The sequence below is a fragment of the Micropterus salmoides genome, unplaced genomic scaffold (genome assembly GCF_014851395.1).
Source record: "Micropterus salmoides isolate LMB-PRFRI ecotype aquatic unplaced genomic scaffold, ASM1485139v1 Ms_hic_scaffold_1, whole genome shotgun sequence".
NCBI classification, from domain to species: Eukaryota; Metazoa; Chordata; class Actinopteri; order Centrarchiformes; family Centrarchidae; genus Micropterus; species Micropterus salmoides.
Window position 1 is genome coordinate 19,273,571 of NW_024040040.1, and position 26,365 is coordinate 19,299,935.

A 26,365-nucleotide genomic window follows, 5' to 3' on the forward strand; every position below is an offset into this window, starting at 1 on the left:
TGCTTTTTTGTTTCTTCAATCCTTTGGACTGGATTTTGTCTTGAATAAAGATTGATGTGCCATGCATTTACTGTTAGTCGTTTCCCCTCCCTGCCGCTAGAGGGCGCAGTGTTTCAAGTATCAAGCCGGATGTGTCAAGTGTCAACAAAATGGGAACACGTGTGGGGTAGCAGTGGAGGAAGAAGCATAAAGTTAGACCTATATTCAGACCTCCACGGGGATATATAAAGAATTAAAAAAGTAGATGAATGTATGAAGATTAAAGGATATGCAGTAAAATGAAGTTTGCTTATAGGGTGAGTACGACACTGCTAGCTAACGTTAACTTGTTACTGTCGCGCTGTTTGGCAACTAACGTTAGTGTAACGTTATGGGAGAGAACGTCACACCGAACTCCATTCAACTATAGTTTAATCTAATATGTCATTACATTTCGGTAAAGCTAAAAATCGAGGAGCGCATTTTACAGTTTTTATTGTAAGGTGTTAATTTCCACACTTAGGTTCGGCTGACGTATATGATACATTACTAAACAGAAATTTATTATATAATTTCATCGTTTTTTAAATTGGCTCTGCTCTAACCGTCTTCCACTAAAATAATGTAACGTTATGTTAACATTATTGAAGGACCTGTGAATTGATAACTGTTATTTCAATTAAGCCCTGTCCTTACAAGAACATGTAACTGTTTTGTGAACTGGTTGAAGTCATTTTAATCTACACCTGCTTGTACGCAAGAGATCGTTGAATTCCCACATTTTTTAATGGAGTTTGGGAGATTAACTTCCCTCCCCAGAACCAAACAGGAGCTTGTGGGTGAAAGCCACTGTTTTTTTCATTGTAGTTTTCCAATCTGCTCGGAGCAGTCTATCGTCAGGGAAATTTGAATTTCTCTAAAGATGGCAACGCCGTGATCAGTCCGGTTGGAAACAGAGTCTCTGTCTTCGACCTGAAAAAGTAAGTCATTGATACATTTAAATACTTAAATTAAATACATAAAAATATGGGGGATTGTTAAAGCTGTTATATATATATATATATGAAGTTAGAGTCCATTGTGATTTACAAGTCACTATTTGTTATACATTATATAGACCAGTCAGTTAATAGAAACAGAAATCAACAGATTAATTGAGAATGAAAGTAACTGTTAGTTGCAGACTTCCATCCTAAAATTGTAACAGTTCATGGGCATTAGACCCTTTGGCTTCTCAGACGGAAATGGTATACCTTAACTGACATATCTAATACTAGGACCCATAGCACAAGCTGAATCATGCACAACATCTGATTGCCAAAATTTTAACTATCCCTTTAACTCTCTGAAAAACTCCATATTTTTGTATATGGTTTGTTTTGTGGGTATAGATTAAGGTTGGTGTGAATCCAGGCCAGAATTAATAAATTGAGCTGGCCCATTGCCAGTCCAGATGTGAAAACCGGATCCTCAACAGTATCTTATGGAGACTCTGGGATCCAAAATGGAACTGCCTTTGGACCAAATGACTAATAATTCTCATGTGTTCTGGAGCTGGGCCAGTGCCGGTCCAGATATGAAAACCGGATCCGCACCGGTATTGGCCCGTTGTGCTAAAAGACACCCGCCCAGGTCCGTTTTACAGATCTGGCCCAGAACTTATGAAGGATCTGGTGGTCCAGATCTGGGCTGCATGACTTTTGCTATCTGGGCAGCTTTGCCCCATCTGTCAGTTTGCAAGAAAGAAATTAATTTTTATGCAGAATTTAAGTGTTTCTGAAATACAGTACATTATAGGTTTGAATGTGCTACTATTATTACTACTTGGAACAAAAGCAGCTGTAAAGAAATTTAATAGCATGACGCATAAAAATAAGTGTTGTAACATCTTGGTAAATTAAAGTTGACCTCATTAACCGTGAAAGCCCAAGCAAGACTGATTGTTCCCCCCCTTCTCTGTCCTTTAGCAACACATCTGAGACGTTACCAGTCTCCACTACAAAAAACATAACATGTGTGGGTCTCTCTTCCGATGGGAACTTAGCAGTCGTAGTGGATGAAGGTAGGAGATTCCACTGATCTGAATAAAGCTTGCATTCTCTATCTTTAGCAGTAGTTAACATGCTATTAGGGGGAAAAAATACACAAATGCATCTGTGTGTTTTTGTCACTCAGATGGTGCCGCGTTGTTGGTCAGTCTCATCACCCGAGCCGTTCTTCATCATTTCCACTTTCACAAGCCTGTCAGCAGCATCCGCTTCTCACCTGATGGCAGGTAAGGATGTCTGATGAACCTCTTATTGTAAAAGAAATGCCAGTTGGTGAGGTTTCATTGTGATTGTCTTCAAGTCAGATAGTGTCTCATTGAAATTTGCAGCAGTTCCTGTAGTTGGTAAACACTGCTTCAAATCAAAGACTCAGTTCAAACGCTGCCAAAAAAAATGGTAAACTATTAAAAAACCACAAATAATTAGTTATGAAAAAAAACAATTTCACCTCTACACAACATGAAATGTGTTTAACTTGTGTAAAAACAGGAGTGTATGGGCAATGGACACCATTATCAGTTCATGTTGGTATCAGGTATGTGATCAGTGCCAGAATAGGTGAGCATAATAAAGACCACATTATGCAGTCAATTACCCAGAACTCTGTTACATTTTTTAAAATCCTGGTTAGGGTTGTGACCTTTGAAGTCCATTTAGTGAATTTAATGTGAAGTGCTCCTTTGCTACTATCTTATCTGCCAACTTATGTATCTATTTCATATATCTGTGTGTATATACAAGCCATGAGATTGTATACAGCAGACGAGACAGATTGTATACAGTTGTTAGTTTAAGCCATGTTCTTTATTGCTTGTCCTTAATTAATTGTGATGTTATCAAAGAGTTGTATAGTGGAACCAAAATGCGGCCGATATTTAATGTATTTATTCCCCCTCAGGAAGTTTGTTGTTACAAAGGAGAATGTAGCTCTGATGTACCACGCTCCTGGAAAGCAGCGGGAGTTTAATGCCTTCGTGTTGGACAAGAGCTACTACGGCCCCTACGATGAAACCACCTGCATTGACTGGACGGATGACTCCAAGTGAGTTTGTTAAGATTGATCTGCAACTAGTGTATGAGAGAGACGTCACACCAAACTTCATTCAAATATTGTTCAGTCCAATATGTCATTACATATCGCTATAGGTAAAAAATCATTAAGTTCATTTATTTTTTTGCCTGACATCTGATACCAAACAGCATTTTATTATATAATTTTAAATGGGCTCTGCTCTAACTGTCTTCCAGTAAAATAACTCATGCTGCACTATTGAAGCACCTGCAAATTGACATTTCAGTGAAATCCTAAAGCTGGGCATACACTGTACGGTTTGAGCTCATGTCTGACCTGATTTTTGAGCCACACGCCTCATTTGAGTGTCGGGCCAAATTTCAGCTTTGTCGGGCTTTGTTTGCCATGTGTACAGTAGGAAGCAAGGACTGATGAACTTCTCCTGAAAAGCCGTTGGACAGTTGCATGAATTTCTGACACGTCAGAGTTCGTTGAAGAAAAGCCAATAGTCGATTCCCCACCATTAGCGCTAGCTATCAAGTTAACAATCTATACAGTAAAACATAGAAAGCTCACTTCAGATTCTCTCTGCAAATGGAAAAGCCATTCTGTCCAAATCTTCCTAACCACCTAGTCCATATACACCCACTTCTGCCTGCCACAAATCTTTGTGTCTGACAATTGTCAATAGCCAGAACGGTTGGCAGGGGCTGGCCGTTATATGCACGTACAGTGTGAGCACTGAGGTTGTGGCTTGACCATGGGACCGTACAGCGTGAGAATGTATATTGTGAGCTTTGGCAGTTAGGGATGAAAACGGTATGAAAATTTTCATATCACGATTATTGGGACCAAAATGATTATGGTTATCAGTATTATCACAGTATTGTAAAAATGTGCCAAAAAATATTAAAATGTACTGATAACACACACTGAAACCATTTCAACAAGTTTTATATTGAAAACTACAAATACAATTGTTTGCATAAAAAATAAAATACCTTTTGTAAACATATGAAAATCATCTAAGTGTGCATTATAAGGATTTTATATTATATAGGTAATACAATGACCCCGTGCACAATTGCATGAAAACAAATAAGTCTTTAGAAGACAGTGATAGTAACTGCAATGAGCCCAAAAACAGACATAAATACAGAGGAGTCTGTAGCATTTCTAGATATGCTGGTTGGTTGACTAAACTGCGTAACGTGTTATCATGTGCAGTGGACGAATAGACTCTGCCGACACACGACGCACACAGCAACGTGTAGCGTTTTTACAAGAGCAGCTAACACTGAGAGCTTCAATTTACACATTGTTAGCAAGTCAGAGAGACAAACCAAAGCTAAAAGTTAACTTGCCCTGCGTTCACTATAAGGTCCTTTTCTTCAATCAAGTTTCCCTCAACTAAAATACGACCAGACTTCAGAGTGACTGAAAAATCTCTGCAGCGTTTTCTTACGCCGTGTTGTCATTGACCCAAACAAATCCACATTGCATTCTGCGCATTCGCCCCTGCTTCTGAGAGACGCTGGACGGTGTTTGCCGTGAGATTATAACAGTTAAGAGTGAAGGTAGGAGAGTATAACAGCGGTTAACCGTACCCGGTTATCATGGTAATTAAAATGTGTACGGTAATAATAACCATCCGGAATATTACCATGGTTTACAGCTTGAGCTGGAATCAGACAACAAGATTTCTAAAATCATAAAGTGTATGCCTGGTTTACATTTACCAGAACATGTTAATCTACACCTGCTTGAATTCCCCGTGAATGGAGTTCCTGATGAATTTCTCTCCCTGGACGCGAAGTGTTTGTGAATGATACAGTTAAAATTTGTTAGACATCAAAGTGTACAAGAAGGCTGTAACCATGGTTGTGACATCTTTTGTTAGGTGTTTTGTGGTGGGAAGCAAAGACATGTCAACGTGGGTGTTTGGTGCGGAGCGCTGGGCTAACCTTATCTACTACTCCCTGGGTGGACACAAGGACCTCATCGTGGGCTGTTTCTTTGAGAAGGACAGTCTGGATGTGAGTTTATTATTGCCCTCCACTAGGTTGTGATTTAGGCTGAAGGGACAGATGTGATTTTGCAATAAAACATTTAAACGAAAAGATCAATTTAAAGACCAAACTTGTGAATCTGTCCCTGATGAGTGTGTTGTTTGTGTGTTTAAAGTTGTACACGGTGAGTCAGGATGGGACCCTGTGTGTCTGGGAGAGCGACACAGAGCTGGACGGCCTCGTCCTGAAGAAGAGCAAACCCAAGCGAGATGAGGAGGACTGGGTGGAGGGACAGGAGGGAGAGGTCATCAGAGGGAAAGCTGAAGCTCCCAAAGAGAAGGGGGCGACTAAAAATGTCCGATACAAGCAGAGGAGCAAGTAAGACTTACTTTTCTATATTTCTGCTAAAGCCATACAACAGTTTTCATTCCAATCTCAGTCACAGTAGTTCTTCACAGCCAGAAGTCCTTCCAAGAAACACTGTAATGGTAAGTGGCAAATATTCCTGCTCTCCATTAGGCTTTTGGCTTCATAAAGCGCAGGTTTATTTGTCCCTTGGCTGCTCTAAAACTATAATAGCAGTATCAGCTGGCTGTACCTTTTGAGCCATTGACTCGCATGTTTTCTTTTCAATTAAAGCTTCTCAAATTGCAAAAAATGTAGATAACTACCAGATGATGACTCAAAATATACTGAAGTACCAATGAGCTGCTTGTTATACCTCTTGGCTTTAAAGGCTGAATACAATCTAAAAGCAGCTGGTTCTGCAGCTCAGCTTTCTTTATTCACTCTTGCCTCTGTTCTTGCAGACACTTCTTCAACAAGGAAGGGGATTTCAACAACTTGACAGCTGCCGCCTACCACAAACCGACTCACATCCTGGTTACAGGCTTTGCCTCTGGAATCTTCCACCTGCACGAACTTCCAGAGTTTAACCTTATTCACTCCCTAAGGTGAGAGAAAAGCTAAGTTGTTATATATGAAGTGCTTTTATCAACGTGCTGTAGTGGGAATTTGGGAGAAAAGTGTAAAAACTGGACAGGGAACATGCATGTATTAAGGTTTTAGTAGTCTGCACAGAAAGAAAAAGGCAGTACATTTAAATGATATTACCTTTGTTCAGTATTTCAGACCAGAGAATCGCATCAGTGGCTATTAACAGCTCTGGAGACTGGATTGGCTTTGGGTGCTCAGGTAAGAAATCGGTCTGTTTTTTTTATTACTTTATTCAGTACGTAGCCCTGAGATGACCTGTGTTGTTGTTTCAGGGATGGGTCAGCTGCTAGTGTGGGAGTGGCAGAGTGAGTCTTACATCTTCAAGCAACAGGGACACTTTAACAACATGGCCTCGCTCGCTTACTCACCAGACGGACAGTACATCGTGACAGGAGGCGATGATGGAAAAGTAAGCGCTGCACACTTTGCATTGCTACATTTTTCACCATTCATACGTAGGTCTGGAAAGCAGGGAGAAGTAATATTATAATTTCAGGGGAAATAATTTATTAATTAATAACTTAAAATAAATGTTAATTTTACATCATTATTAAACAGCATTTGATTAAGTATCAGTCTATCAGTTATATAAGTGTACCATATTCCATACTTTTCACTCTAAACAGGTCATATATTAGCAGCTAGCAAGCTAACGATAGCCTTTTCAGTTATTTTAATTATAATGGAATTTTTAAACAGCCTTTTGATAGTATGAAGTAGAAGTTGGATAAATAGTTCATATTCTATACTTTACACTCTAAACAGGTCATAAATTAGCAACTGGTTAAACCTATTCAGTAAGCTCAGTTATAGAATCAGAAGAATCAGAAGGAGCTTTATTGCCAAGTAGTGTTTTACACATACAAGGAATTTGCTTTGGTGTTGAGGTGCTACACGCAGACAGACATACAGGTGACATAAATAGATGTAGAAATATGTAATAAACAAACAATATAGCTACGTACTAAAATTTAATTATAAAACAGCATTTGATCAAGTATCAATTAAGATAGTTAATGTTAGCACATATTCTATACTTTTCACTCTAAACGGGTCAAACATTAGCAACTACAATACTATTACTACTACTACTATGTTAACCTTTTTAGTTAGCTACATATTATACTGTCATTACTAAACAGCATTTGAAGTATCAAGTTAGATAAGTAGTACCTAGGCCTATTCTATACTTTTCACCGTAAATGGTCCTTATTAGTAAGTAGCTTGCTAACATTAGCCTTTTCAGTAACTACTATGTTTTTCCATGTGGACACCTTTTTTGTGGTTGTCAGCGTCATTATACATATTATGATGTTTTCTTGTGGGGAAAAACCTGAAGTTATAAAAGGATCTTTAACAGTTTTTTTTTTTTTTTTTGTCCAGCTACAATCATACCATGGAAACAACCTAAACAAAAAAATACATTTGTTTGGCGCCTTATATTTTGTAGTAGTAGAGGAACATGTGTCAGTCTTGTAAGGACACTTTAAGGTAGTGTTTTCTTTATTACAATGGAAAGAGCACTGCTGACAGAAGCTTGAGCATTTTTGTTTCCATGTAATTTTAAAGACTTTGATGTTTGACTTCTATAGATTGGTCTCTCCACAAGTTTCTCATTTCACTCAAAACCTACAAAAAACAGTACATTGTTCTTGACCAGTGCATATGCTAATGCTGTGACCTGTGAAGTTTTTGACAGTAGTTTCATTTCCACAGGTCAAAGTGTGGAACACCAACAGTGGCCTTTGCTTCGTCACCTTCACAGAACACACCAGCAGCATCACCAATGTCACCTTCACCTCCAGCGGCTTCGTCATCGTCAGCGCTTCCCTGGACGGGACGGTCAGAGCGTTCGACCTGCACAGGTGACTTACGGTGAAGCTGGATCACTTCCAGAATTTGATAGAGAGAGGGGCACACACAAACAGAGAATAGAAGTGTTTGAGTATGTACTGTATGAATCGATTGTGCATTAGCGCAGCTGTGAAGAAGGTTGTGTGCATTTATTTATTACAGGTACAGAAACTTCAGGACATTCACATCGCCTCGGCCTGCGCAGTTCTCTTCCCTTGCAGTAGATGTCAGTGGAGAGCTGGTGAGCGCAGGAGCCCAGGATTCCTTTGAGATCTTTTTGTGGTCTATGCAGACAGGCAGGCTCCTAGAGGTAGGCACATAATGCCATATATTAATATGAAAAATTGTATAGCTCTCAATTATCTGTGGATGTTTTTCAGTGAAATGTAATAAAAATGTGGCTTATGTTTTAAAAAATGCTCATCTCTGTGACTAACCAGGTCCTTGGCGGCCACGAAGGTCCTGTCAGCTGCCTGTGTTTCAGTCCAGTCCAGTCCATCCTGGCCAGTGCCTCGTGGGATCGCACCATCCGGCTGTGGGACATGTTGGACAGCTGGCAGGTCAAAGAAACACTTGCCCTTACCTCTGATGGTAAATACCGATCCTTGACCAAGCCATCAGTGATGAAGCCTGGTTATTTGGTGTTAAGATCCGCCTGTTCCAGTGTCTTCTTTGGTACAGACATTAGGGGGCACACAAAGGGCGTTCCCACTGCAGGAACTTTCCAAAAACCATTTAAGGAACTAGAGAACTAAACTTGCTTTTACTGGAGGAACAAGGAACTAAATCTAATTGGTGTTTCAGCTTGTGTACTGTTAGGACGAACTCTAGCATCGATATTAGGATGAACAGTTCTTGTTCAGCCCTTAAAAGCAAAATTCTGCTTTGTTGTCAGTTTCCCATCTTGGACTTTCATTGTATCCTCAGCCCTGTGCATATCTACAACCACTTAGGTTTGGCCGTGACTTACCGCCCTGACGGTCAGGAGTTGGCTGTGGCCACTTTGAACGGTGAGATCTCTTTCTGGAACCCCCAAACAGCCGCACAAACCGGTTCCGTGGCTGGACGCCATGACCTGGAGACGGGCCGCAAAGAGACGGATAAAATCACAGCCAAACAGTTGGCAAAGGGCAAGTGAGTGAGAGAACTTAAATTATTTCATTTGGTCCAAACTATAGAGGAGGGGTTTGATTTCTTTGGGTTTTTTTGTGGAATTCATGACAGAGTATTGATCCTGGTTTATGCTTTTCGTTCGTCCAGGTCCTTCACGTCGCTGTGTTACTCTGCGGACGGGGAGTCGATTTTGGCAGGAGGTCAGTCCAAGTTTGTCTGCATCTACAATGTCAAGGAGCAGATGCTCATGAAGAAGTTTGAGATCTCCTGCAACCTGTCCTTTGATGCCATGGAGGTACGGCTTTTAGAGCAACGCTTTAATTCAATTAAATAAATAAAAAAATCCTGAGAGCAGGCATAAGAAGGACACACACAGAAACAGGACATATAGACAATACATAATAGACAAACAGTACATCGCAGTAACAGTGACCTTGTAGTAGATGTCCAGCAGTAATAATAAATAGTGTATGAGTCTTAAGTGTGAGAGAGGGGTCCCTGGCACAATGAGTGTGGGATGGGAGGGGCGGGTGGTGCTGGGACTCTAGTGTTGTAGTCAAGACTGCCCAAACCAAGACCAAGTCAACACGTCAAGTCAAGACCAGAGTTTATCAAGACTGAGACAAGACCAAGACTTTTAGGGGCTGAGACCAAGTCGAGACCAAGACCAGTTCCCCACATTACATGACACACAATGAAATGTGGAACGAGATCATAGGTACTTCTCAAATTGATCTGAAAGATCCACATTCCCATTAAAAACACCCACATACAAACATTAAGAGCTGAAATCAACGTATATCTTTATTCAACTTTTCCATGCTTACCATCGTGGGAACAGTCGTTAATGGTAACAACACATTTTTATTTAGGGTTATTGGTTGGATTTGAAGCAATACGTTTTGCATCCGATCTAAGTGAGGATGTTAACAAATAAATCTGACATTGCAAAAGCAATTTATTGATATTCCCAAAGTTATGGTCTTGACTGGTCTTGAAATAAAATCCCGAGTCCTCAATGTCCGAGACCGAGACAAGACCGAGTACAAATGCAGTCGAGACCAAGACCATCAAAAAGTGGTCTTAAGACCGGTTTCAAGACAAGAGCGTTCTCGAGTACTACAACACTAGTGGCAGTAGGTCCAGGTATTAAAGAAAATGATTATAATTATTATTGTAAACTTTGTTTAGTAGGAAGGACCTGTAACTACTGTCAACTGTATACACAAAGCAAAATACACTCTTGTACTCTTTAATTTCTGGTTTATACTGCTGTGTTTCAAACATGCTTACTTGGTCCTTGAACTTCATCAATCAGGACCTTCAGGATTCTTGGAAATTGTTGTTTATCTGATTCTCCCTGTTCCCTTCAGGAGTTCCTGGACCGACGGAAGATGACGGAGTTTGGCAGCCTGGCTCTGGTGGACGAGGGAGCTGGGGACGGAGACGTGGTCAACATCAGCCTCCCTGGAGTCAGGAGAGGTACGACACCCTTCAACACTTAGACCAGTTGTTATTAAGCATTAGAATACCTAATTCCTCCAAATAGAGCCGTTTGCAGTGATGCTGTGCAAAGACAAGTGAGCTACTGATCACTGTACTGGATCAATACAGTGTGTTGCTGTATTTAAGGAAAACAAGTTCTTTCCACTAATAGGGCATTTGGGAGGCACTAAGGAGACGGATTTTCTCCTTAAATTGATAGATGTTTAATAAAACGGTCAATTAAAGTCACTTCTTGTTGCTTGATGACTTCATGTCATTCCCTTTTTCCATGTTTTCACTTAATTTTATTCTTTATGCATGTTTTTCTTTCTGTATTTCTTTACAGGTGATATGAGTTCTCGACACTTCAAGCCAGAGATCAGAGTGAGCTCGCTGCGGTTCTCCCCTACTGGTAGGTTTTTCCCCATTAAAGAGACATTGCCGTAATTACGTTTTGTGAGTAAAGTTGGAGATGTTGCTTATAAAATTGCATGGCTTTCTACATTTCTACATTCAAATTTACACTTTTGGTCTTTCAGTCATTCATCTCAGCAACTTTTAAGCAGATTCCCAGTCCCCTATCATACTTATATTGGTCATGTTGCTAAATTAAATAATTTTCATGTTTAAAAGACATTTTAATTAATTTTTATTTATTTAACCTTCATTTAACCAGGTGAGTCTCATTGAGATTAAAATATAATTTTCCAAGATAGACCTGGCCAAGACGCAATTAAGTCTTTATGGTCTGCAAGAGGAAACTGGTGTTAAGTATTTTTAAGGTGGTTCGATATTTTCTCAGGTCGTAGCTGGTCGGCCACTACCACCGAGGGCCTGCTTGTCTACTCCCTTGATGGGTCTCTGGTCTTTGACCCCTATGACCTCGACATGGACGTGACGCCGGCAAGCATACGTAAGCAGCTGCGGCTACAGGAGTGGGCGTCGGCTATCGTCCTGGCATTCAGACTCAACGAAAAAGCCTTCAAGCAGGAAGTCCTGGAAATGGTGCCGCATGAGCAGAGTGAGTGAACCATCCTTCTCACAATACTGTGAATTTTCATTTAGTAGCTATGAATTAACTACCTTTTAAACCAAACATACCTGAATGATATGGTTTGTGTTCCAGTCCCAGTAGTTTGTGGCTCTCTTCCTGACATCTACGTTGAGAAGCTGCTGGGCTTTGTGGCGGCATGTTTGGAGAAGTCGGGTCACCTGCAGTTCTACCTGACCTGGGCCCAGAGCCTACTCATGCTGCACGGACAGAAACTCAAGAACAGGTGTGCTTCCAGTCTTTTATTACTGTTTTTATGAATGGATTTTGTCAAGCGCACATTACTGTTTCAATATAATTGTGAGTGGCTGTACCTGATGATCTTTTTCTGGCGTGCAGGTCAGGAGCGATACTGCCCACGCTCCAGGCGCTGCAGAAGAGCATCCAGAGACACTTTGACAATCTGTCCAAACTGTAAGTGCAATTTTTAAATGTTTATCAAATTGTTTTCTTCATGTTATAGTACAAAACCCAAATTCAAACCAAATCAGTGATTGTAAATGTGTTTTCTCTGTGCAGGTGTGACTTTAACATGTATAATATTCGCTACGCGGTGGCACTGTCAAAGCAGAGGGGCGTAAAGAGAGCAGCCGAGGAGAACGAGGGGGATGAGGAGGAGGATCATGATGAGCTGTCTGAGGAGATGAGCCAGGCCTCCGTGGAGGATGCAGACATGATGCTGTTGTCCTGAAGCCAATCCGCATCATTCCAACAACATGGCAGATATCACTGCACATAGAGAATAATTATGTCGGACTGTGAAAGCAAACATATTTCTGTGTACTTTACAAAACATTGTAAACTGTTTTTATTAAATACATGTAAATGAGCATGTTTTCATGTTTTCTTTAGCCTGCGTTTACTTTGGTTACAGAACTGCAACAGGTGATTCCACTTATTTTGTCTGATTAGACTTCTTATCAGGTTGAGCTTGATTAATACCTCCCTGACTCTCCTGTCAGTTTTGTTACATTTATTGTGAGCTTGTGTGTCTGCCAGCATAACTCCGTCCACACCAGAGGTCTGATCAGCCAGACAAAGGAAAACACCTGTGTGGGTGTGCAGGGCCAGTAAAGAAACAAATGGCATGTTAGCATTGTAGCATATGCAGTTGAAGGTGCTTCCATCCATTTTCAAGGGTGCTTGTTGCAATTAAAAAAGGGCGAGCTGAGCTGCCAAATTGGCCCTTTGACAATGCAGTTTCCACCTCCAGGGTGATAATCATGTACTCCCAAGCAAACCGGGAAATGTGGTCTTCCCAGCATTCTAAGAACTACAAATAAAGGAATGCAACTAGAACCAACATCTGTATCTGAGCCACATCCACTGGATTCCCTCAATGCAATGTAAAAGGAGCAGCGACTCCAAAGGCAAGACAACATGGGGTGCTGTTTATAATGTCATTAAATACAGCTGCTTGACTGGCTGAGACATGTATTTAATATTTAGTGCATATAGTGTATTTAATGCCTTGGACCTGAACTATAAGTTCTAGGGCTGCCACTACTAAACTATCATATTACTGTCTGGGATCATTATTTTACTGTACAAAACGTTAAAAATATTGGGACCCAAAGTTAAAATTATGCCTAAAAAAGAAAAGTAATCGTGGCCACAAATGCTAATTAAATAATTGGTATTCTTCTAAATTTTAATTAAATGTAGTGGAACTACAACCTGAGCCTGAATGAAACAACCATACCCGGCAGTACTTGCGGCAGAATAGCGGAAGAGGCGGATTTGAGCCAAAATGAGGGAAAATAAGAACATGTCCGAGTCCCCTTCTCAAGCGGGAAAAGAAATACCGGCGAAAAAACAAAAATTAAGCAGTGACGAGAACAGTAACCCCGATTTATCAGGAGACGAGAATGTAAGCATTTAAAGCGTGTTGTTTCTTCGGCGACAAATGACTCGTAAAATAATCCTAGCGAGTTAGCATCGTGCTAAAGTAGCCGGCCGGCTAAAGTGTTTAGCTAGCAGCTTTGTTCACCTATACCGGCTAAATTCAAACAGCTGGTGTAATTTAGCTATGATGGCATTAGCTGGTTGCCAGTTTATTCTCTCCAAAGTACACTTCACACAGATAGCTTCATACTCACGGACTTTTTAAAGTACGTACACAAAATACGTTGTCTTTATGCTCAGACTATCATTCACGTGCAACCTAAGGTTAGCGTTAGCACCAGCAGCTAATACAAGTTAATCATTGAAGAAATAGTTGAAATGTGCGTTGTGGCAGAGTTCATTTACGGTGTGATGGAGCGGCGTCATCATGAGAGATGATACAAATATTTTGAGTTAATGAGGGATGTCCTGTAATTACCAACATAGCAGGCAAATCTTATTCTCTAGCAAACACTATTTAACGTTACCTCATGTGCGAGAACAAAATATCTAAAGGTTTGTCTTTAGACTGCTGCAGCAAAAATGTAAAAGTATTTTACAAAATGACACTGCTGCTTGTCATTTGTTGGAATATGTTTTTATACGAGTGTGAAGATAGATTAAGGGGTGATTGTTGCTGGTAAAGTGCTTCTGAGAAGGAAAGACTGCCATTCATTTCTGCAAGATAAATCTGATGAACATGTCTACACTGTCACCTGTTTTGTTTTGGGTTTTTTTTTTGCATTTGTAGGATGATGCTGTTAGTGTTGAGAGTGGGACAAACGCAGAGCGGCCAGACACACCCACAAACACTGCCAATGCTCCAGGCAGAAAGAGCTGGGGCAAGGGCAAGTGGAAGTCCAAGAAGTGCAGATATTCTTTTAAATGTGTCAACAGTCTGAGGGTGAGTACAGACGCCACCCTGAACAGTATGTCAAGCCAAGGTTTTATCGTTTCTTATACCAAATATTATCTAGTAGCTTTTGTTTTCTGTCATATTTCAATAACCATCAAAGTACATATACTTATTTGGATTTACAAAAATCTACACAGCATTTTGTCCATTTATTTCCTCTGTATCAAACACACATACAGATCCATCCAAACTTCACTTAGACAAACAACTGTTGGACCATCCAAGTGAAGGTTTGTCTTATCACACACGTATTCATTTCATTAACAATGACACAACGGTTTACACAGGAGGACCACGGACAGCCATTGTTTGGAGTCCAGTTTAACTGGCACAGCAAGGAGGGAGACCCGCTGGTGTTTGCCACAGTCGGGAGTAACAGGGTAAGTGGTGGCGAGGCATCCGAGTGATATGGGATTCATGTGGTATCATTTCTTTATGTTACTTTGTCTTCTGTTGGACTAGTTAGGGCTAGGGCTGGACAATGTGGCCAAAAATGTTATCACGATAAAAAGATTCATATCTTTTGATATCGACAATTATCACAATAAGTATCAAATAGTTATTTCTTTGAGTTTAAAGTCTGATTTTTATTCCTGAGTGAAAGTTGAAGAAACCTGATGGTTAATTAGGGTTTAAACTTTTCTTTATGATCAACACTTGAGGTCAAATCAAACATTTATTGATTATTTATTGAACATTTTTTATATTGTTGTTTTAAAAAATTATATCGTGATAGTTATTGTTTTATTGTCTAGACCTAGTTATTCAAACTTACGTAGTGCTGTCTTTTCTTCACCAGGTAACTCTGTATGAATGTCACTCTCAGGGAGAAATAAGACTCTTGCAGTCTTATGTGGATGCAGATGTATCCTTTTTTACTTGCCTTTTGCTTGTTTTTTTAAACTTGCCTTTGTTTTATACAGGTGTTATATACTAGATGACAGAAAACAAACCTAGACATTGAATTCCTTGTCACCTCAGCTAACCCGAAACAACGGGTGGATTAAGATCAGGCCATATTTGAAATGTTTGCATAGAAATGTTTACATCTTGTGTTCTGGAAATCATTTGAAGATAAAAATTGTTGTCTGATCATGCTCTTGAATCACCCATCTGATTCTGCCACAGTTTAGATTTGAGTGCATCTCTGCAGGTTGAGGAATGGTCTCAGGTATAGGTATAAAATTTATTATCAGCTGCTTTACCTTACTAGCCCCTGACCAAGTCCCCAAGCTCTTAGTTGGTCCAGTAGGGCTGCAAGTATGATTCAGTGGGTTGTAGACATTTAAAGACTTAACCTTCTCTTAAAAAAGGTAAGTTCAACAATGACTGGGAGAGGTTCTGCTGTCATTTCCTTGACTAAATGTGTGCAAAGGCAGAAGAGAACTTCTACACGTGTGCCTGGACCTACGACACCAACACAAGCCATCCGCTGTTGGCTGTAGCTGGTTCCCGTGGCATTATTCGGGTGATCAACCACATCACAATGCAGTGCATCAAGGTGAAGTTAATCAGTCTTATCGCAACAAACTTGTGTAGTCAGTTAGGTTTGGGCCGATAAACGATGCCATTGTCCTTTGTAATGACATCGTCTATCAGCGATGGCTGACAGATGGTCGATGGTTGAACAGGCATTGACATTGCAAAATCCCGCCCCCTGGCAAAAAAAATCTAAATTTTTCACATAATACTGCCATGTGAAAGCAGGTTTTAATCACCAAGATCATTATTATTCAAAATTTTAAATATGCTTCGCACCTTCCTTGGAATTCTCTTCTCTCCACACAGACACACAAGAGGCCTACACCTCAGTTAAACACACCGGCTTGCCCCGCCTCTCTCTGTCTCCCCCCTCGCCCAACTACTCCACTTTCTCCATCAGCAATACGTTTTATAAAGTCGCCTAAAAGACACCGAACTCTTCTTTTTTGGCAGCAGGTGAGCCGCTTATGGGCTTGTTAATGACGCAGCCTATCAAACAACCAAAACCAACATCTGCACCCTGTGTGTTCACTGCTGCTTTACCTGGTCGTGTTTGTAAAATTTCCACCATGACTTGTAACGTCATTAGACTACCAAGTCTAAAGTGAGTAAAGTCGGTACGAGTGAACACATGCACATAAGACGACTGCTATCACCCCGATTCCATCGTCCATCCGGATGTTTCAGTGTAGACATCGTCCAACCCTATAGTCAGTAGATGTTATTGGTTTGTAGGCACTCTGGACTGTGTATTCCTCATTATATTCAACAGTATTCCCTCAGCCTGACATTTGTACTTGGACTAATCCAGCACACCGTACATTGATGCAATACAAATGTCTATGATTTAAACATCAGAAACATCAAATAATCCCCATTTGTAGCTATTTTTTATTCTATTATATAATGATTTCCTTAAAGAAACAGCAAAAACATTGTTTAAAGCACATGCAGACTGTAAGTGTTGGTTACGCCATGGAAGATATTGTTCTTCTCCTTGCCTTTGCTTGTTTTGGGGAGACGCATGTAACATTGACATTTGCCGGGGGCCGTTTAGAATGTAGTTTTTTCCACAACTTATAAATGTGGCCTTCATTTTCAGTTCAGGTGGCCCAAGTTAGGATCAAATTGACTTTGTTGTTCAGAAAAATGCATTTTAGTAGTAATCTAAATCATAAGTCATTCACTGAAACCCTGTAGAGTAATTAAGTTTTACAATATGATAGATGTAATTTTCATTGCCGATAATAAATCAAGATCATGTCTACAATTAACTACCTTTCCCCCTCCTAAATCCAGCATTACGTAGGTCATGGGAATGCCATCAATGAGCTCAAGTTTCATCCGAGGGATCCAAATCTCCTTCTGTCTGTCAGCAAAGGTAAAAAACCTACAATTATAATTACTGACATTTTCAAAATACATTACATACAACACAGAAAAGCCAGTAAGAGGAGAGTATGTCACAAATTCCTTTCTAAGTTAAAGAAAACAGCAGTGAAATAACATTGATTTTGATATTTATAGATGCATAAACACTAAAAGTTTCTCATCCATGATTAGTTGCCAACATCTTTGTGGCACAAGCATTTGCATTAAGTAATAAAAAGTAGGTTACAGTAGGTGTTGTCAGAGTATAACACCACTCGTGGATTGTAGGGATAGTTTTTAGGATAGTTTTTTTTTAAATTATTATTACCATGTGATTGTCAGGCGGTTCCTTAATCTGAGTCTCCCATGGCCCAGGTAACAACAGGGTCATGTGAAGTTTAATCTGTCATTGAATCAGGTGAATGTTAACTTGGCACATTTGATGTTTTTTTTTAGTTACAGCCTCCTTTAAAGTTGTTAAATTCACACCATGTAGGTGCCCAGAACATCCACCTCGCCTCGTTAAAGGGCATCAAAATATTGGCTGTTGCATCAGTGTAAAGGAGGTGTGACTCCAACCTGATTTTCTTACTGTAATGGTGGCAAAGCTGCTGATGTTTTTGTTTATTGATGACCTGAAACACTGGACTGGACTAAACAAAAACAGTAACGTTGCAGCTGGATGGCTAAACAGTGAGCTGAAACTGGTTATAAAGGTTTACAAAGTTGGATGGAGCTGCAGATTTGGGTATTATTCTCTGTGGGTTCACCACTAAGAGCTGCTTGTCACATTGTTTCCTCAGATCATGCCCTCCGTCTATGGAACATTCATACAGACACATTAGTGGCAATATTTGGTGGCGTGGAAGGTCATCGAGACGAAGTCCTGAGCGCTGTGAGTATTGTTAACTCTGCCTCAATGGGAATATTTATAATCCTCAAACAAAACCTGGATTACATTGTTTTTTCTTTTTGATAACTCTGCTGCAGGATTTTGATCTTTTGGGTGAAAAGATTATGTCCTGTGGGATGGACCACTCCCTAAAACTTTGGCGAATCAATTCAGAGCGAATGCAGAAAGCCATTCGTGGGTCTTATGAGTACAACCCCTCGAAGACCAACAGGTAAAACAAACAAAAATGTGGAGTAAGTTGGTTTTTTTTTTCGTTTTTTTTTTTTTCGTTTTTTTCCCCGTGTAGGCTATCAAATCTTTTAAAAATCTGTTTAACCAGTGGAGCCAGATGTCTTAATTTCATTTTTCTTTTTTTCAGGCCTTTCGTCTCTCAGAAAATTCACTTCCCTGACTTCTCAACACGAGACATTCATAGAAACTATGTGGACTGTGTGCGGTGGCTGGGGGATCTTATTCTTTCCAAGGCAAGTTAGTGAATATAACAAAATGTACAGTGGCTTCCACGTATTCAGACCTCATGCAGAATTTGTGTTTTAGTTTTAATGTAACATTGATTAAATTGACTTTTTTTGGCAAATAATTCAGCACACTAATCCATAATGACAAAGCCAAAAACATGTTTGTTTGTTTTTTTATTCAAAAGTGAAAACTCTCCATTTGTCTTTGTGGGTAATTGCCATAAAAAATCCACTTTACATTCAGTCAGTGTTAAAGTAGTCCAAATACTTTCTGAGGCCTCTCAAACTGGAGGTCATCTTGCCTGGTAAAAAATGGTCCTAATTTAAATCTGGTTGTAAATGTTTACTAAGTCTAAAATGCTTTTTATTTATCTTTCCTGTCTCACTGCAGTCCTGTGAAAATGCCATTGTCTGCTGGAAACCAGGAAAGATGGAGGACGACCTCGATCGCATTAAACCGAATGAGTCAAATGTGACTATTCTTGGGCGCTTTGATTACAGCCAGTGTGACATTTGGTACATGCGTTTCTCCATGGACTTCTGGCAGAAGGTGAAGTCATTAATGTTTTGTTTGTACCTGCATGATCATTTTACATGTCTAATTGTATTATTTTTTGACTAATAATACAACACATACAGATAAAGGACTCATGGTACTAAAAGTGCAGCTTTGATCTGATCCTGTTACTGATATATGGGCTTGTGATACTGATTTGCAGATGCTGGCTCTGGGAAACCAGGTGGGGAAACTTTATGTGTGGGACCTGGAAGTGGAAGACCCACACAAGGCAAAGTAAGTTACAGAGTTGGATGCGAGGCAGGAGGCAATCACTGATGGTGATTGACAGCTTAAATCTCCAAGTTGGTGTGTTGTGAAACCAGTTGAGTGAGATGACACTCAAATAAAAGCATCACCGCCTGGAATGCCAACTTAGGTCTTACTTTAGTTTTAACTTAATGTCAGTATACACGGGACACGATAACAGAAACACTTAACACATATTTATACAACTGCCACGCAGTAAATGTCAGTTTGTTGCAGCCGTTAATTTGTTTGTTTACTTACTCATGAAGCTTTCCTTTTTTTTTTTCACGTCCTCAAGATTTGTGAGATGTAAATAGTTTCCGGCATGCACACACACACCCTTGATATTTCACAGATGCTAGTTAACAAAGTTAACAAAAACGCAGAAAATAAAATCCCAGTGCTTCTTTTATTTCACTAAAAACATCTAATTTATGACTAACATAACATAAAATTGGTCCCAAGAGTTAGGAATGACACGATATTAGTCAACTTAACATTCAGCTAACAAAGTTAACAAACGACAAGTTTTATAGTAAATTACTTGATTTAAGTTAATTATCAAGCAAAAATTACAATTATCTGTTTCCAGCTTCTCAAATCTGAGGCTTTTCTGATTTACTCTTTCATATCATCATCCAAATGTGTTTTAGGGCTGCAACTAACAGTTATTGTCATTATAAATGACTTCCAATAATTTTCTTAATTTATCGATTGATTTTTTTTGTTCTGTGAAGTGTCAGAAAATGCTACAAAAATGCATATCACACTTGTTTTCAAATGTTTGTTTAATAAGCAGTCCAAAACCCAGAGAGAATCAGTCTGCAGTCATAAAACAGAGAAAAGCAGCAAATCATCACCCTGGAGATCCTGGAGACCTCAGATCCTGGGAGGTTGAATCAGTTTCACCAACAGATGAATCTATAATGAAAATAATGTAATTTCAAACATGACAACTCGTGTGAATCGGTTAAAACAAGCAAAAACACGAAGAGCTTCACCAAAAAGTTTTTACTGGAGCATTGTTAGATGTTTCTGTTATAAAGTCCACTTTCTGTAGGCCTGACCTTTAGATCTGAGCATCGGGCCATTAAACGTGCTGAACACAATATATATCAAAAAAAAACACAACGTGTGTGTGTGCGTGTGTGTGTATGCAGGATTTGTGAGGCTCAGTGTGAAATACCTGCAGTATTTGATAGATTGCGATCATGTTCCCAGGCTGCATGTGTGATGGCGGTCTTCTCTCTGCTCTCCAGGTGCACCACACTGACCATCCCCAAATGCACATCGGCCATCCGGCAAACCAGCTTCAGCCGCGACAGCAGCATTTTGATAGCCGTGTGTGACGATGCGTCAATCTGGCGCTGGGATCGACAGCGCTGAATAGTTTTTTTCCTGAAAATGTTTTGGTTCTTGTTGCTTCCCCCCCACCCCCACCCACCATGCAAGCCCTACAGATCTACACTGCAAGAAATGTCCGTTTGAACATTTAGTCTTACACATGGTCTAAAAGCTCATCATATATTTCCTTTAAAAAAAGTGAGAAACAGTGCCAAGGTGAGATGATTTCCTTTTGTTACTCTGGTCAAAGAGATTATTTTGATTTCCTGGGAGGATATTTGAGTAAAAACAAAAGATCTCAAAGAATTTTAAGGTTTCAGGCTGCTGCAACATTTTATATCTAACAAAACATCAGTAATGATCTGGGATTTATTCCTTTTTAGATGAACATTTGTCAACCACAGCAAAGATGGTAAAGACATTATTTGTTCCAAATGTTTTAAATTGAATGAAAGCCAGTTGTAACAGCACATTGGTGAAAAGATAGGTATCGGCGGAGGTTAAGTGCCTTCTAGCTTCCTATGCAGACGCTTGAGAAGTTGTAGACCAATCATTCCTATTATCTGCATTCAGGGAAATCAGAGGAAATGTCTGTCTCAGGCCGACTTTTGTTACTTGTTTTAGGAAAAATAAGCTTTTAAGACACAACAGATAAAATGGCCAAAGATGGATTATTTTTTGCAGTGTGCCATGTTTTATATTTTGTTCACAGAATAATTGTGTTTTTCCCTTTCTGTTATCTGAACATTCCTTTGTGTCTTTTTTTAATGCCCTGCTTGGTTGCTTTGATGCCCCCTCCTCCTCCTACATGCACACAAACACACTTTTGACTGTTGTAAAATGTACAGTATTACATTTGACATCAGAGGATTTCAATAAACTCAATAAAATGTATTTCGTAAATATATGCTCAGAGTCAGTTGGTGCAGTTATTGTGTATTGACAACGGACACTTATTTGGCATAAAGTCAAATGAGATTGTGTGGTTTTAATTTCTGTACCTCTTTAGAAAATTTTGACTTAATCCCCTATAATAAAAGTCTGCTGAAGGGGAGGGAGGGGGTTCTTTTGCCTATGTGGAGTGCTTGTACTTGAATTTATTTGGACTTGAATAAAACCTATTTTTCTACAGAAAGCATGGTTTATTTCTGTACCATGAGAAAATTACATAATTCCTAACACACTGCAGTTCAGAAGAGATTACAGCACATATTTAAGGCTTTGTGGAAACTTTGGAGTGTTAAATGATATGATCATTCAGTTTTCAGACTGATGTGCATTACGATGAAGTCTTTTTTTGCACTGTCTGCTCCAACATGCACAAGTCATGTGATTGGAGGCTTTGCCCACTCTGATCAAAAATCTCCAACTCCAGAGCTGAACACAAGAAAATGACGTTTTGCCGGAGTGCGCACCGGCGCTGCGCTGCGCTGCCCTTATCTTCAGGAACAGCTTGCCTACTGCGGACTTTTGCCCTCCGACTTTGATAGGTGAAGAGAAACCAAACGGCATTAGCGCAGCTCGAGCATGTTTTCGCAAAAGTCGCCGAAAAGTCTGTCCAAGTATGTCTCCAAGTCGTCGCACACCGCCGGGGAGCATATTTGTATGGTTGAATGTGGGTGTAAGCCGGACTGCACCTGTAGTCTCCACTGCGCCGGGAGCAGGACACTCTGTGCGCCCGAGTTCAAGGTAGGCCTCCAGAAAGCTGCGGTCCATCTGAAGCTCATGTCTCGTCCTTGAAATGATGATCACGCAACAATTTGACATGTTGAGTCAAGAATTCTTATTTCAGCGGTTTTATTAGGCCAGAGATCCACCTGTAGCAGTTTGATTTAGTTCAGTTTCTCATCAGATCATAGCAGCAGATCTGACCCGCTGATCAGCCGCAGTGATAATGACTGTGAGGTCAGAGGGCCCATATGCAGAGCTGTAATAGGCCTACTTAGCAGTATTTGAAAGTACTTTTACTGAAGTAAACGTTTTTCCATTTCTTTCTGCTTTATACTTCTACTACCATTCAAAGAGACATGTTGTACTTTTTACTCAATTTAATTGACACCTACAACTAGAGTTGCTTTGAAGATTAAGAACATCAGTTTGTAAAATAGTATGCATTTTTGTAGATTCAACTACAAAACAGTATAAAAATAGTTTATATTAACACCCTTAATAATAATCCAGTAACACACTGTAGGCCCATTATGCTGTAAAATAACAGCCACGTGGGCCATTTTTCTGCATTATACTTTGAGTACATTTTTCCAACAATACTTGTGTACTCAACACTTGTAATTAAGTCATTTTATATTGTAGTATTGCTTCTTTAAAGATGCTAAGTAAAGGATCTGCCTAATTCCTCCACCACTGATTGACTGATTGTTTTAAGTCATTTTTTGGACTGTTTGACAAACCAAGACATTTGAAGATGTTTTCTTGAGATTTAGGGATTTGGGATGGACAATTTTCACAATTTTAATGAAAAAAGTAGTAAATGTTCATTCAGAAAAATAATCAACAGATTATTCAATATTAAAAATAACCGTTTAGCAGCCCTACCCATAAGGATACCATGTTTTATTTTTGTACTCAATTTAATTAATTAGCCACTGAGGAGTCATACATAATGCCAATGGTTTATTGCAGTGGTTTCCAACCTATGGGCCTCAATGTGGACATGAGATGATATTTGGGGTTGGAAAGAAGAAAAAAAAAGTTCTGATTCACAAATTAGTTGTAATGTTTTCAGCTTTTCTAAAATATTGTTTTGTGAAATACTGGATAATTTGACCTCTTTGGTCCTCAAACAGTTATTCATATGAAACTACCTGAGAAAGCTATTTCTGCTACCCTAAAATATGTTAATTTTTTCAGACTTTTTGTGTTTATTTTTACTTAATGTGAGATTCTGGATAGTTTTATCTTCTCTGGCCTTTTTAAATGTTTCAAATTCAAAGGAGAAATCACTGTGTGCAATTCATAGAAACATACAACCTGTTGGGAGGATTCGCAGGTAGATACTGTTTAAATGTAAGGGGTTACAAACTGCTTTTCAAAAAAATCCTGCTTTTGATTTTCTGCATGCCACAGGTCATTAAGCCCCCCCCCCCCCACACACACATATGTGTGAAATAATTAGATTTTTGTTGCAGTGATCCTGCATTAGACAAACATTTTTAAGTCATGCTCATGTACCACCTGTAACAACTAGCTGTCTATCATGTTGCTATGGAGGTTGAATGCACTCATTGTATGTGCTTTGGAGAAAAGCCAAATTAATGTAATGTAATCATGCAAGTCATTGCAGCTACAACGGCTTAGGATAACAACATGAAAGTGTAATCAAGTCACACACTGATTGTTGCCATAGTTTAACAGCTTTTTTTGTTTAAAGCCTATTTTGTTGACATACTGTATATATCCCCAAAAGTGTATATCTTTTGTCTACTTTCTTAAGACAAAAATTAATGCATGAATAAAAGAAATTGAGACAAGTGACTTAAACTTTAATTGTTTAAATGCTAGACTGTGTGGCTGAAAAGGATCTTTCTAAAACTCACTTAATCCAAAATCAAACCAATAGCTCCTTTAATCACAGTAAATACACATAAATGTTGTCTTTCCAAATGCGATGCTACTTCTTGATTATGGCAAGTCAAATGGATCTTATTCTAGCAATTTCAAATAAAAGAGTTGTGAAGAGATAGCTGTCCAGTAATCCTACACTCCTGTCGATATGACTTTGTTATAATTGAGGCAAAACAGTTGTGAATTTTGTCAAAGTGAGTTCTGTTCTGAAAGTTACAATAATTGTTGAGAACATCAAGATGTCATTTTAAAAGTAAAAAGAATAGTATTTTCTGAATAACCTAACGAGGGTGGACATGCTTACAGTGTAGCCTTTCTATTAAAATCAATGCAATAATATTGGAAGTTATCATATTTCCATATAATTAAAAAAATAGTTTATTTCCTCATTCACAAGCATAAAGATAATCAGTGATGCTGTTACTAGGTAGATTATCACAATAAACTGATTTATTCTCATCACATTAATTGTTGTTCAAATTAGATTAGATTGAACTGTATGATCATTGAGTAAGTGAATAAAAAGTGCACATAGAAATATACTTATAAAGCTAAACTGATGTACCGAATTAATAATAGATTGATGATGAAGGAAGATAATGTTACATAGAGCAAAATAAAGAAAGCATTAGCATGTGAAGCAGTCATGATATGTCAGTATGTAACTATGGTATGTACAATATAAACAGCACCTGATAAATAGCATGTACAGTAGGATAGTCTGGTTATGATATACAGAGTATTAACAGGAAGCAGTTATGTAATATTTTAACTGTAAAAGAGAAAATATGTTTAATTGAATATGGTCAGAGCTGAATAATGAGGCATTGGAGCAATGCAGTAACAGTGTTATAAATTATCAATAATAATGACATTTGTTTTACCATTTCTATCTATATGCTATCATTCATGTTAACCTCAGTGTTTGATGTTCACACTATTATTTTAAATGCTGTTATTAAATGCATACTCTGTAGAGGAGAATTGGACTTGTCTATGCCTAATTGTGGTGGTTAGTGGTTGGTTCATGGTCAGCCAGGGGCCCTTAAGGTTAAGGGCCCCTGGCTGACCATGAACCCAAGATTGGGCCTCACTGCAGTACACCATTTAGATTAAGATAAACAAACCATAAAATACAGTGTGTCACTGGGTCACAGTTAACAGAGTGAAGACACAGGTATGCTGTGATAAATACCACAGTTTACTGGGGAAATGTTTTTTCTGATACACTGTCTGTGTAAGATTTGTTGTACTTTGAACAGTTTAACAATACTCATAAACCTACAAGTTAACATTTCAGTGTTTGCCTTACTCACCGTAACACAAAGGGGCACATGGGGACAGATCTATCCAGCTTTCTATCTACATACGGTCACTATAGTAGATCATATTTTAAGATTTTATGATTATTTGTGATCTGTAGCTGACCTTAACTGCTAGAGATGCCCCAGTGGCCTAATGGGTAAGGCACTATCCTCCTAAGCCAGGGATTGTGGGTTCAAGTCCCATTGGGGGGAGGATTAGCAATAGAGAGTTGTTCTCTGGAAAAGTCCGTATGTTTTAGGATTCCAAAATACATTGTTACTTTAGATATAAAATATTTTCCCATGACTCATCCAAAAAAAAAAAGAGTTATATATTGCAGTATAAAGATGCCTGAATGTATGCACGCAAATGCGCAATAAATCATTTAATTTCAGTGAAATGTTGTAATCCTTGTGACAAAGGATCCTCTTTTTCATCCGAGAATTATGCTTCTTGTACTTTGAAAATATGCCAATCGTGTAATTTATGTAATACACTGGGTTTGAGTGAGTACTCAATTGAAGGGAGTATCTGGTACAGATAAAAATACTATTGTTAAGCATGAGTATCATCACAGTAAAATGTGTTAATATGTTTTCTAATGAACTATTAAGTAGAGGAACTTTAAAAGAAAATGTTAAATTTTACTATTGTAATCAAAAACAGGCTGTTCTGTAAATAGTTATCTAATAAATGTAGCAACTTCCGATGAACCCATATCAATTTCAGGCTTAAATAAATAACTTCAGTTAGTC

General features: G+C 39.0%; 3 protein-coding genes across 3 annotated transcripts in view; all 3 read left to right on the plus strand.

Annotated features, from left to right (window-relative positions):
- The first annotated feature begins 139 nt into the window (after window positions 1-139).
- Window positions 140-12,377, plus strand: pwp2h (PWP2 small subunit processome component). Its single transcript, XM_038721561.1, has 21 exons — window positions 140-296; window positions 847-959; window positions 1,947-2,041; window positions 2,155-2,254; window positions 2,926-3,069; window positions 4,940-5,075; window positions 5,224-5,426; window positions 5,858-6,001; window positions 6,172-6,242; window positions 6,317-6,453; window positions 7,761-7,909; window positions 8,061-8,208; window positions 8,339-8,489; window positions 8,852-9,032; window positions 9,159-9,306; window positions 10,385-10,493; window positions 10,843-10,908; window positions 11,299-11,517; window positions 11,623-11,773; window positions 11,887-11,961; window positions 12,067-12,377. Exons 1-21 carry the CDS (start codon window positions 279-281, stop codon window positions 12,236-12,238), a joined length of 2,730 nt encoding a protein of 909 aa, XP_038577489.1. The 5' UTR covers window positions 140-278; the 3' UTR covers window positions 12,239-12,377.
- An 886-nt stretch (window positions 12,378-13,263) lies between these two features.
- eed (embryonic ectoderm development) lies at window positions 13,264-21,627 on the plus strand. Its single transcript, XM_038721575.1, has 12 exons — window positions 13,264-13,417; window positions 14,183-14,335; window positions 14,635-14,727; window positions 15,147-15,212; window positions 15,723-15,848; window positions 17,129-17,210; window positions 18,004-18,095; window positions 18,191-18,324; window positions 18,472-18,577; window positions 18,963-19,121; window positions 19,291-19,364; window positions 20,636-21,627. Exons 1-12 carry the CDS (start codon window positions 13,298-13,300, stop codon window positions 20,760-20,762), a joined length of 1,332 nt encoding a protein of 443 aa, XP_038577503.1. The 5' UTR covers window positions 13,264-13,297; the 3' UTR covers window positions 20,763-21,627.
- A 620-nt stretch (window positions 21,628-22,247) lies between these two features.
- The window catches only part of atp7b (ATPase copper transporting beta), a 34,760-nt gene continuing 30,642 nt past the window's right edge, over window positions 22,248-26,365 (plus strand). Inside the window, exon 1 of the mRNA XM_038721555.1 lies at window positions 22,248-22,409. Coding sequence (XP_038577483.1) covers window positions 22,248-22,409 — 162 coding nt within the window. The remainder of the gene's footprint in view (window positions 22,410-26,365) is intronic.

Coding starts and splice junctions, on each gene's coding strand:
- pwp2h (XM_038721561.1), top strand. Junction 2,042..2,154: donor AGCAGTCGTAGTGGATGAAG/GTAGGAGATTCC, acceptor TTTGTCACTCAG/ATGGTGCCGCGTTGTTGGTC. Junction 6,454..7,760: donor CAGGAGGCGATGATGGAAAA/GTAAGCGCTGCA, acceptor TCATTTCCACAG/GTCAAAGTGTGGAACACCAA.
- eed (XM_038721575.1), top strand. CDS start 13,298: ATGAGGGAAAATAAGAACATGTCCGAGTCCCCTTCTCAAGCGGGAAAA. Junction 13,418..14,182: donor ATTTATCAGGAGACGAGAAT/GTAAGCATTTAA, acceptor TTGCATTTGTAG/GATGATGCTGTTAGTGTTGA. Junction 18,096..18,190: donor GAGACGAAGTCCTGAGCGCT/GTGAGTATTGTT, acceptor ACTCTGCTGCAG/GATTTTGATCTTTTGGGTGA.